Genomic DNA, 12,096 nt, shown 5'->3' with positions numbered 1-12,096 from the left:
AAAAATACTTAGGTTCTCAATTTGAACAATATCAATGCTAGTTTTTTTTCCTTAAAAAACATATTCACACTGTCCAGTGTTATCACAAAAGTATTTGTTGCCTCACAACAATCACAAAAAATAAGCCTCAATGAACACTCATCAATGTCTATTGTTTAAAATCTTTTATTTTTGTTAAAATTGTTTTGTTAATTTCTGTACAATGAATTCTGTTAAGCCCTTCCCTGTGACTGCAAATGGCTCAGCTGTAAAGCTGTCAGTGGCCTCTACTTTAAGCACATGCAGCAAAACCTTCTCCTCTGGCCTTCAGGGCTGCTGCAGTCTCATTGGTTGCAGTGTTTATGCAAAATATTGGAAAATCTTTCAAAATCCATCCATAACCTGGAACCAGAAACCAACCTTTAAGCTAGACATCACCAGCCTCCATTCAGCACTGTAATTACATACACACACAAGGAGAGCCAGAGAACGCTTTATCCTAAGCACCAACGAGGTGACGTCAGGGGTGTAATTCGACAGTTTGTGGCACAGAACACCAGGCTTGATTTGGCTGACCCATAATATCCTCCGCTCTTTCAGGAATACACGGTTGGTTGGGTGTTTAGTGGCACAATATGTACTTATCAGTCCAGTTTTTCCCCAGTGCAGTTTACAGAAGAGATCCCGTGTAACTGCTCAAAATACAAAAAAAAAATATATATATCCCACATCCCCTTTGTTTTAGTGTTTAACAAAAAAGCCAGTACATGTATGAGTACAGTAAGATGACTCAAAATTTGCTGGTTTGCACTGGTGACACTACTGTACTCTATAAATATATATATATACACAGCTAAAATTTTAAACTGTCCTGTACACAATTAATACTGCCGCTAATGTACTACAACCCTGACAATTCACTGTCCAAAAAAATCCTACCTTCAGGCTTTGTGGGGAATTTGGGGTTAGGTAGTCCTTTATTTAAACAAAAAATAAAAAATGGTCTATCACAGTAACATCTCTCACACTCCCCACCTAGTGGTCAACGTTGGCAATAACTTTAAAAAATAAACAAAAATAACAGAATTAGTGCACAAATGTTTCAACAACTCCAGTAGTAGTAGTAATAATAATAATAATAGTAGCAATACTTACTGAAAAACTTTCCCCCAAAATTTTTCAATACTATAACATCAAATTTATTATTATTACTATATAAAAGTGTTCAGTTAGTGCTTTATATACATACAAGTACAATATAAATCAAAAGTGTGGGACAGTGAACAGTGTTTACTGTCAATAAACCTTTATATATATAACATGTACTGTTATGTATACAAATGCTGTCTGTACATTAATTTCATGCATTGAAATGTGAGCCCCATACACACATCATATTTACATACTCAGTATGCTTGCTATGGAATGATGGGAGCTGTTTTTTTTTCACATTTTCACACATGCCCAGTGCCTTGTGTGGGCAGGAATGGGCCAGGTTTCTGTCCAAGCAGCATGTTCTCGCAACCTTTATGCGAATGCTTTTATTGCTTGGCCAGTGTGACGCCAATCCATGCGATCCCTTTAAGAGACCTTAAAGGCAGCGGGGAAGTTGTAGTGAATGTTTTGAGCCACTGGATGGCAGTGAAGCATTTGTAAAAGTTAAAACCCTTTAATAACAGCTTATTTTCCAAGTTTGTCCCAACCTTTCCCTAAACCTATCCTACCTACGTGTCTCTGGTTCAAATGAACTATTATTACTATTAATAATAGTCAGGTTCATGTGTGATCCATCTCAAAGTCAGTATTTACACTGTGTTCTTAGCTTTCTGTTCTTTCCACCTCTGAAGGCCCTATTCACTCCGACTCTCACAATTTAGCACCAGTCCCTCCATCTTGTCCTCTCTGTAAACAACATTGTAACTAAAGTATGTCCCCTGCTCTTCACTCAGAGCCCATGTCAGATTCCGGTATAGTGTTGGCCTAAGGTCATCCTGCTGCCCCATGCCTAGCCCAGCGACCCCCACCCCATACCCCGCACCCCCTCTATGAGTAGGAGAGGTGGGAGCCATTGGATATATGGGAAGTGACCGAGGTGCTCCGACTCAGCCCGCCCTCACCAGCCGCTGCCCCAGCAGCTCCGCTTCCAGAGGCCGTCCTCCGTAGAGGCTGGGGGCTGTTCCTCAGGGCCATCAAACTGGGCCCCCTCACAACCAGCCCCCCTCCTCCACTGCCACCATAACCTCCCCCCTGGGAAGAGGAGGAGGAGGAGGAAGATGGGGGGGAGGAGGAGGACAGAGATATGGGGGGTGGAGGTGGGGGCGGGGGCAGAAGCGCCAGGGACTGGGAGGAAGAGTGGGAGGACAGGTGTCGAGAGTGGGAGTGGCCATGGGACAGGTGGCCACTCCCAGCCACCCACTCCCGCTCCCGGTACAGGTGTGGGGTGCTCTGGTGATGGTGGTGCTGTGGCAGGTGATGGTGGTGTCGGTGTGATGCCGAAGAGGACATTGAGTAGAGAGCCCCATCACGGCCCACCTGCCCGTGCGAGGGCGTCGACAACGCCACCACCCCACCTGCCTCGATGCAGCTGTTCTGACTCCGCCAAGAAGGCGGTGCCCCCGAGTTGTGGGGGTGCACGCCATGGGTCCAGTGGCTTCTGGAGCGGGGCACGGGCTGTGAGGGCCAGCCCCCTGAGGAGGATGGGGGCGGGTTGGGGTAGCCCTGGCTGAAGGCTTCAGCAGGAATGCTGGTCAGCGCCATGTTGCTGAAGCCCAGCCTCATGCTCTCCGAGTCGAAGGCCTCGATCTCACGGGCCTGGCGTTCCAGCAGCGACCGGATCCGCTCTGAACGTTCGTTCTGCAGGGACACCATCTCCTCCTCGATCTGGGCCGATTGGGAGGAGAGAACAAAGATTTTTGTCACAGAACAACAATGGGTCTCCTTTTAGGTACCTTTTCTGCTGATTTCAGACATGCACTTATAGTTTTTGAGTGCCATCATTTTTAGGTTATCCTGATAGTATATCATTCCCTATTAAGAACGCACGGGCACAATAAAATTAAATTTATGAAAAATAATTTTATTTCTATTTGTTAAAGTACTGTAAGTATGAGTTTACAGACTAACATTTGGACATGTTGAGAGATTCCTGCTCTCTCTCTCCCACTGATATGGAAAAATGATATCAAGGCTAGTGGAGTCTCAGTATGCTGGCTGCATTCTGCTGGACCCTTAAGAGGGATGTTTCTGAGGCCAAGTGCAGCAGAAAAATCACACTTCTACCTTTTGGATGAGTCACTTTGGACATATACTGTAAATACATGTAAAGTGGAGTTTAATTGTGTCACTTAAAATCCTTGACTGATAAGGAGACCCCAATAAGATATAAGAATTTAGCACAAAGAAACTAAGATTCACCTATTGTGATGCATGTGACAAAGAAAGTAAAATGTGCTGAGCAGTGTTACTGATTATGAAGCTGTGTGCTGGAATTTGCAGCCCAGCAGACGCACCCTCTGCTCCAGCAGCGCCCGGCGGATGGACACCCGCTGCTCCAGCTCCTTGACCTCCCGCTCGTGCTGCGAGTCCGTCTGCATCTTGATCTTGCTCTGATAGGCATTCAGCAGCTCCAGCTCCTGCTGCAGCTGCATTCTCAGTGCTTGGCACTCCTCCTCCTGTGTCTCGTCCAATCGCAACTGTGAGGGGAGAAGAGGGGGCGAGGCAGGCGGCATCAGCACGAGGGGGGGTGAGGCGGGGGGTGGGGTGGGGGTAGCCTCTAGCATGCTGCGGGCAGCCCACTTCATGGCCTCACCGTCCGGCTACCTCAGGCGGTCCGTAGACTGCCCTTCTCTTAGCTCCTGCCTGACCATAAGCCCAGGTCAGCTGAGAACTTAGTGGCCGCCCCCAGAGCGGGTGGGGCCATCTCTGCCTCTCTTCGTGTCTATGTGCTGGGAGGGGGGGGGTCGCTTGCCTTACTCACAGCCTGTGTGGACAGCATGTCGTTGATGGAGTGGTCGTACTGCTCAGCTAGGATGGCCAGCTTGCGCGTCTGCTCCTCCTTCAGCCGCTTGAGGATGGCCTTGTGCTCCGACTTGGGCGTGCTCTCCAGCAGGTGGTTCCTCAGCGCCTTGTACTGCCGGGTCTGAATCTTACACGTGTCCTGGAACTGCCGCTTGATCTGCAGTTCTTTGGACTGAAGAGAAATTCTGATTCAGTGAATTTGTCACTTTACCATCATGGTCCTCACCCCTGTCCTGCCACCCACATCACAGTCCCCCTGTCCTGCCACCCACATCACAGACTGAACCCCATGTCCACACCCATATCATATTCCCTGTTCCACATACAACCCACGCTTGGTCTTACCTTGAGGCTCTTGGGCTGCTGCCGCACCTCGACAGCGTGCTTCTGCCGCAGCTCCTGCTCGCGCCGCTTGTTGTACTCCATCTGGTTGGTCAGCTCAGTCTGGTGCTGCGTGCGGATCAGCTCAGCGCGTGTACGCTGCACCAGGCCCAGCTGCCGGAACTCCAGCTCCTGCGTGGACTCGTGGTGCCGCAGCAGCATGGCGCACTCCAGGTCCTTTTGCGTCTGACGCTTGTTCAGGTCCTAGAAGACAGGTGCATGCATTCAGATTTACACGGAGCCTTTCCCACCATGCCCCCTGCTGGCCACTGTCCAAACATACCTCTCTGAGCAGATCCTGCTCCAGGTTGTGCCTGGCCAGCAGCATCTTCCTCTTGTACTGTCGACACTGCAGCTCGTAGTACTGCCTCTGTCTGCGCAGCAGCTCTGCCTCCTCCTCCGCCTGCACCTGCTGCAGATTCTCCTTCTGCCGAACCAGCCACTCCTGCTTCTCCCGCTTCGGGGTCGACTGGTTCTCACTCAGCTCCTGCACACACAGGCCGAGACGTACGGTCAGGTCAGTCTGATTGGATCAAAGACCCCCCCCCTGAGAGCCGTACGCAGACCTGCACCTCCGTACCTCCTTCAGCTGCTCCTTGCGCTGCCTGTACTGCCGCTTCTGGGAGTCCAGCAGGGTGGAGAGTTCCTTCTTTTGCTGCGTCAGGATGTGCTGCTGGAACTTCTTCTCCTCTGCCAGTGCAGCCTTTGTCTGCAGATACGAGACGAAGATCAGCAGGCAGCGGTGGGACACCAGCCCCGAGTCCTGGACTGCTGGCTTACCTCTTTCTCTAGGATGGCCTGGTGCCTCTTGCCCAGCTTGTCGCTCTCCATGGCGAAGCTGCTCCGTTGCGTCTCCAGCTCCTTGTCCAGCCGCAGCTGGTGCTCGTCCATCTCGGCCTTCAGCTTGTTCTCCAGCGCCATCAGCTGCTTCTGGTGCTGCCGCCGCATGCGCTTGTATCCCGACATCTGCTCCCGCAGCGCGGAGCCCTGCTCGTGCTCCTGGATCTGCCGTGTCACCTAGAGGACGACACAAGAGTTATCGTGGGGGTCACAGAGATGCCACAGGACAAAGGTCATATGGGGTGGGGGGGCTGTTTCCATGACTACCAGAGAGGCGGTGCGGATGGTGGCAAAGTGGTCTGGGTTCTGGTAGTAGGTGCGCCGGCGAGCTGCAGATGACGCCTGCTGCTGGTGCTGCTGTGTGTCCATCTCGGGCTGATATGGGTCATCGTAGATGTTGTCGTGACCCTTCGGAGGTGTGAGGGGGATATGGTGGTCAAGGCAGGTAGGCACTGGAGGGCATGGGGAGCATGTAACGGGGGGGGGGCTCACGGTGGGCCGGTGGATGACGGAGCTGTTGGAGGTGACGGTGTGCTCGCCCTCCTGCATCATGGCCATCTCGCCGCTGTCGTCGGAGCCGTCCGCCAGGCTGTTCACCGAGCTGCTCTGGGAGCTGGCGCTGATGGACATGGACGGCACCGAGTGCGAGCTCTCCATGCTGTTGATGGTGCCCGTCCGCAGCAGGTACGGCTCCGCCTCCTGGGGGCCACAGGCGCAGGGGGCGGGGCACTCAGACGTGGACATGGGCTCCCGCACGCGGTCAGAAAAGGGCAACCATGCTGCATACCTCCTCCTCCTCGCCGCCCTCCGGCGCTGGCCCATTGGGCGTCTCCTGGAACAGGATCTTCTTCATCTTCCGGTACTGCAGGTTGTCCAGCTCACGTACGGCGTCCTTTGTGCGCGCGATCAAGTCCAGTACGACTGAGAGGGGGCGCTCTCTGCACAGGAATCGATGCTGGAAGTTTAAACAAAGAAATTAAAATTTCCATTCTCTACGGGACACAGACACGAATAGACGGAGAACGACAGAGACAGACAGGTAGAGGGAGAGAGACAGACTGACAGTGAGGGAAACAGACAGAGAGAGACGCACCTTGAGCAGAACATCAGAGGTAGGTCTGTCTTGGGGAATCTTCTGCAGACAGGAGTCCACAAAGTTTCTGAAGTAGTCAGACCTGAGCAGCAGAGGAAGATGTACAGTGGAGACACGGGCAGCCGAGAATCGGGACGCCACCTGATGGGAAGCGACATGCTCACCAGTGGTTGGACTGCAGCACGGGGCTTTCGTTCTGTGCAATGTGGTACAAGGCACTCATGGCATTCATGTTGAACAGGGGGGGCTTCCTCTCCGCTGGCAAAAGAGCATGTAGTCAGACAGGGAGAGAGAGAGGGAGCATGTGCCACAGCAGGGTAACAGTAAGAGAGACAGAGACAGAGAGACAGGGAGACAGGGACAGGGAGACAGGGACAGAGAGACAGGGACAGAGAGACAGCGACAGAGAGACAGCGACAGAGAGACAGCGACAGAGAGACAGCGACAGAGAGACAGGGAGACAGGGACAGAGAGACAGGGACAGAGACAGGGACAGAGAGACAGGGACAGAGAGACAGGGAGACAGGGACAGAGAGACAGGGACAGAGACAGGGACAGAGAGACAGCGACAGAGAGACAGGGACAATGCCACACGCCCTCTTACCCAGCTCAATGCAGGTGATTCCCAGCGACCAGACATCCACCTTTCCATCGTACTGCCCTTCATCCATGGCCAGGATCACCTCCGGAGCCATCCTGGGTCAGGGGGAGAAGTCAGAATGCGCATACAGACGCAAACGCACGCAAACAGACACACAGACAGACACTCTGCCCCCTGAAGAATTAGTAAGGTATCAATCCTTAAATTAATTGCTTGCTCAAGGCCACCAAGCTGCCCAGGTGCTGAAGGCATAAATAAGCCTGATTTTGTTCAAAACACATCATATGGCACAACACAGCTCGGACAAAATGTCACTCTAACTGCCAGAGGCCACGCCCACCGGCCAGGATGGGGATACTCACCAGTAGGGGGTGCCCACAAATGAGTTGGCAGGTGCAACGATGGAGGCGGAGCCAAAATCCCCTAGCTTCACCTGACCAGGTTCTGTCAGTAAGATATTGCCTGCTTTCACATCCCTGGGGGGTGGGGGTGGGTGGTTAGGCTTAGGGTTACTTCATCAAAGTTTGACATTCAACTGCAGGGTGCCCATCAAAGATGGCTCACCTGTGAATCATGTTGTGCGAGTGCAGATATGCCAGGCCCTGCAGTGCACCATGGGTAATAGCAGCTATTTCCACTTCCTGTAGAGGCTTCTTGTGAACTGTGTGAATTTTGAAAAACACGTGTCCAGCATTGGCCAAAGGGAAAGGCGGCAAACAGCCAAGAGAAGCAGCTCAGAAAGCACCTCACCTTCGAGGAGGTCAGACGCAGAGCCCAGGCAGTACTCCATCACCAGCTGGTGCGGGGAGAGAGCAAGTTAGACCACACACACGCACACATGCGCACGGCAGGAGGTGCGGGACTCACCCAGGCTGTGTGCTCCCTCAGGTAGCACCCCCTGTACTCTATGGTATTGGGATGACGCAGCTTCTGTAGGAACTTCACCTCTTTGATGATGTCCTGCCATTTCTATGGAGACAGAAAGGGTTCAAAAAGTGCCAACAGCCGCACGGAGACTCCCAGCCTGCTGGGGGGCGCGTGCTCACCTCGTTGGACTGCTTTCCGCTATATGACATCTTCTTGATGGCAACCACCTCATTGTTCCGGATGTCTCGGGCCTGCGAGAAAGCAAGAAGCGGCAGCCACATTCACGGATCAGCAGGCTGACTTTTCTACATGCAGGGTCACATAAAGAGCAGGAGCCCCCTCCCCGCAGACCCCCAGAGGCCTTACAAAGTAGACGGCCCCAAAGCTGCCGTGCCCAATCTCCCGCAGGTCAACGAAGAGCTTCTCTGGGTCATCCCTGGAGAAAAGCTCAGCCACCTCTGGGTCCTTCAGGCTCCCGGTGCGGGCGCTGGATGGCATGGCTGGCTCCTGTAGGAATGGAGTAAACTGTCACCCTCAGAGTGCCAACACTGCCGAGAATCTCATCCCTGCCAGATTGAGCTGAGGTGTCACTGATTCCCCAGTGCGCCACCCAGTGGAGAAACCCATGCAGAGGTACATTCAGTCAAGGCATGTATACACCAAGTAGGGAGATACATGCGTCTGCAGGAACTTTTACATACAATAAAAAAAAAAGCTCACTAAGGTCATTACTGCACTTCATAAAAATTCCCCGCTGACCAGTACAGTGGCTTCCTGCTGAGCAGTACAGGCCGGTATTACATAAAATGTGAGATGGCCATCTCAGGAAACAGTGAGAAGTGCTTAAAAGCTGGAGCATTTACCAACGCAGAAACACATGCCTGCAGTGAGAGCCAGAGACATAACAGACACCTGAATAGTCAGAGAGGCGTCCCAATAACCGCAGAATTCAACACTAATAACTGACAGTGAATGCCCTTCGCAGAATCTGAGAAGGACGTAACTGGAACAACATAATAAAAGATAAAGCATTTAATATTACACAACACATGCAGAAAAACTCATGAAAAGTCATGCTGCTGTCTCGCACACATTTATAGACCTGGGCCACCTGCAGCTTTAAGCAAAGAAACATCAAACAGTAACATACGTAACATTCCTGTCATTCCATCTGCATGGGAAACTTGACAATCCTGATAACTGCAGCTAAACTGCATGTTCTAAACATTCCCAAGCTGTGATATTTAAAGTAAAAGACCCCCCACCCTTTCCCATGAGCCCTGGGTGCTGGGTCCCCCCACCCCCACTGAATCCAGCTCCTCTGCAGTCAGTTATGAATTCAAAATGAGCCCAGGATGCAGTGAAAACAAAGAACATGATTAGAAGTTGTGGTTGCCGCAGTAACCTTTACAAAATGACAATCTAAAAATGTTAACATCGGACCACTGAAGCATCACTGAAAACTCCAACTAAAACAAACTTAAAATGTCCTAAAGCATTTCCATTGAGAAGAAAAACTTGAATGAAAATAAATTCAGCTAAAAGCTTTTTTCCAAGTTCAGCACTGACAGTCTTCGTTAATTTAAGTCAAGTAAATAAAATTTTGCATTTCATAAAAATTCAGTGTTTCTCTTTTACTCCTTTGATGAGGAAAAAGACTCTCCTGTCCCCATGGTGCAGACATCGAGATGGTTCCGACCTACATCTGCCTAGGGGGACTCCTGGACAACAACTGGTGTGAGACACTCTGGAGAAGAAAGAACAGAGCTACAGTAGGAGGCTCAGGTCCTTTAGTGCACTTGGCAGGAGCAGACTGCCATCAGCATGAAGCTCGGAGACACCAGCAGACTGAAGAAACTCCTCGGGAAGATCAGCTCAGTGCTGGAAATCATCTCTGACCCACCGGAGGAGGTGGCAGAGGGAAGAATTCTGGCCAAGCTCTCGGCCATGGTGAGTGACACCTCACTTGCGCTCCATGAAATAGATCTGGCACAGAGGAGTGTCTGCAGAGGAGGACTCCTTGTTTCGAGGTGTGTGAAGGAACATTAGATTAAGGGTCCTAATATCAGGGCTGCCCAAGGCTGTGCCTGCCGGACATTAGAGTTCATCTATCGCTGCAGTATTTCTTACAGTTTTAACTTTAAGCACGTTATACATTTATATACATCAGATTTATTTCACCTGCACATTTTGCTCACTCACACTCACACAAATACTTTGTATTTGTTGCCATGTCTACACCTATTCACACTGGTTGATTTTTTTTTTTTTTTTTTTGATTTTATAAAAGTTTAGTGTTTATTCTGCTCCCTTTGCTGTGTCTCTTTGCTTACCCTGCCAGAATCCGGGCTATTGTGATGTCTTTTAATAAAAAGCTCATTTCAGGATCTCCGCTAAATATCAATCAGAAACAGGCGAGATGGCGCCATCCACAGCCTCGTCTGTGACCCCGGTGATGAGCACCATCACCAAAGGGTCCCTTCACGGGAGCGAAACAAAGACAGCAGATCGCGCCCTCGGGCCAAGAGGGGGCGCCGACGGGACCCCCACGGCAGAGGATAAGCAATACCAGCAATGGTGCAAACAGGCTGACGGTGCGCTGTGACAAGCGTGAGATCAAGGGAAATCGGGACACGTTCCCACCAAACTTCAAGAGCTACAAGGAAAGCATCAACGCAGTGAACAGCAACTTAAAATGCTGCCCCATAATGTGTCAGCGATGGAAGCAAACCTGAATTTCACCAAAGATTAAAATCTGAGTATAAACATCCCTGCTACAGTGATACCAAAATGATAAAATACAGCAGATCAGACATACAAGCGTTAGACAGAAGAAAGGAGCGATCCTGTCTGACAGGGCGGACAGAGGTCTGACCTGACACATCACCGCCCTGACAGCGAGAATAAAGGGAAGACCGGGTGGATGAGACAGGTTATACTAGACCGTGGAACCGATACGGACGCGGCTATGATTTACCAACCGTGCGGGTCCCTCCCTTACGGAAGGCATCTAGCTTAACCAGCTATCCAGCGCACAGTTAACCAGGTTATATATAACCCGGCCGGGCCGGGCCGCGCTGTTTGTTCAAAAGAGCGCCGGGCTCCGCTAACCTGCCGGCAGATGAGGCACAGAGCGGAACTCGCCGGAGGGCGCGCAGACCGGCGGATCATTTCGCCGCTTAACAGCTGCTTCGCAGGCCGCGAAGGCCGGCCAAACGGGCGACCGGGGCGCGCGCCGCTTTTCCCCGCGAGGAGCAATGAGGAAACTCACCGTGGCTGGCAGCTCTCCCACACCCCGACGACACGTCCCGTCCGCCTGGCTTTACGTTGCCGCCACTCGTTGCTTGCACACGGCGTTTCTCAGTGTGGCCTCGCCATGTCAGCTGCCGCTCCGCTACTCGCTTTCCTGTTCCCGAATTGATTCTCTCGGTCCGGCAGCTCCAATCGCTACCCGCGGCTAGCTGGCTAACTATTACTTTTCTGTTCTAAAGCAGGGCGCGGCTGGTGTTCCTCCTTACCCGCTCGCTTTTTTCATACTTTAATAATCACACCAGCATTTCGACACATTATTACTACTATTTTGGCAGCTGAATTTCCACTATTTCCTTGTGTGCCGTTCTGTCTCACCCGTTTTTTTGTTCAGAAATGTAAAATGGCTACATGGGGCGGGAGCCGGCCGGAAACCGGAAGTGAAGCCCATGGCTATAAAAGATGTGTTTCCTGTAAGGTGAAAAACCCAAGATTTCGCCATCTTGATAAGGTCTAGAATGAAAAATGTTTGACTGGGGAATTATTCTGCTGCCATGGAAAATTTGCTTAAGGTGAAATATTTAAAAATATTAATTAGCCGAATGGCTTTCTGATAATGATACGTTATTGATATCCGTGGGGGAAAGACTATCATTGTACATTACCGGACGTTATCGGTTACTCCTAAATGTGTTAAAACATATATAGCCTATGTCATTATAAGTAATTAGATGCATTTCATACGTTTATCGTTGAATATTTAAAGAGATGCATATTATTATTTATACATTTATTCTCGTATATGGTGATATTGTATTACCACTAGGGGGCGATGCAAAGGAAGAATCTGCAACATCTTCATTCTTTTTAAAATACACATAGAAATACAGATTACACTGTTTGTTTTTCTTCATAAGTTTTAGTGTGCCAGGTATATTTTGTGATGCTGAGCACAGAAATAACTTCAAAAATTTCACATCACATACGTTTTTTGAGAAACGACCATTGTTATAGTTATTATAAAACGTTAAAAACATGGGTATTTCGCATAACATGCAAAATGCACATG

The 12,096-nt window shown here is 50.4% G+C and overlaps 1 protein-coding gene across 3 annotated transcripts; it reads right to left on the bottom strand.

Moving 5' to 3' along the window:
• Positions 1–149: 149 nt before the first annotated feature.
• LOC111833742 (serine/threonine-protein kinase TAO2) lies at positions 150–11,467 on the bottom strand. Of its 3 annotated transcripts, none has more exons than XM_023792317.2 (20): positions 11,050–11,467; positions 8,145–8,285; positions 7,958–8,029; positions 7,779–7,880; positions 7,662–7,707; positions 7,476–7,572; positions 7,274–7,387; positions 6,915–7,006; positions 6,475–6,568; positions 6,311–6,392; positions 6,005–6,172; positions 5,710–5,916; positions 5,485–5,625; positions 5,158–5,394; positions 4,958–5,086; positions 4,661–4,864; positions 4,342–4,581; positions 3,947–4,168; positions 3,489–3,671; positions 150–2,859 (listed from the first exon to the last, which is right to left on the bottom strand). In XM_023792317.2, the coding sequence occupies exons 2-20, from the start codon at positions 8,274–8,276 to the stop codon at positions 2,023–2,025; spliced, it is 3,399 nt and encodes a 1,132-aa protein (XP_023648085.1). In that variant the 5' UTR covers positions 8,277–8,285; positions 11,050–11,467; the 3' UTR covers positions 150–2,022. The 3 variants fall into 3 exon arrangements, with proteins under 3 accessions (XP_023648085.1, XP_023648086.1, XP_023648081.1); XM_023792318.2 differs by having other exon boundaries at positions 3,956–4,168; XM_023792313.2 differs by having other exon boundaries at positions 3,956–4,168; positions 5,485–5,916.
• Between the last annotated feature and the right edge of the window lie 629 nt (positions 11,468–12,096).

The sequence above is a fragment of the Paramormyrops kingsleyae genome, chromosome 22, assembly GCF_048594095.1.
Source record: "Paramormyrops kingsleyae isolate MSU_618 chromosome 22, PKINGS_0.4, whole genome shotgun sequence".
In the NCBI taxonomy this organism is placed as follows: Eukaryota; Metazoa; Chordata; class Actinopteri; order Osteoglossiformes; family Mormyridae; genus Paramormyrops; species Paramormyrops kingsleyae.
This window is presented reverse-complemented; position numbering and strand designations above follow the sequence as displayed.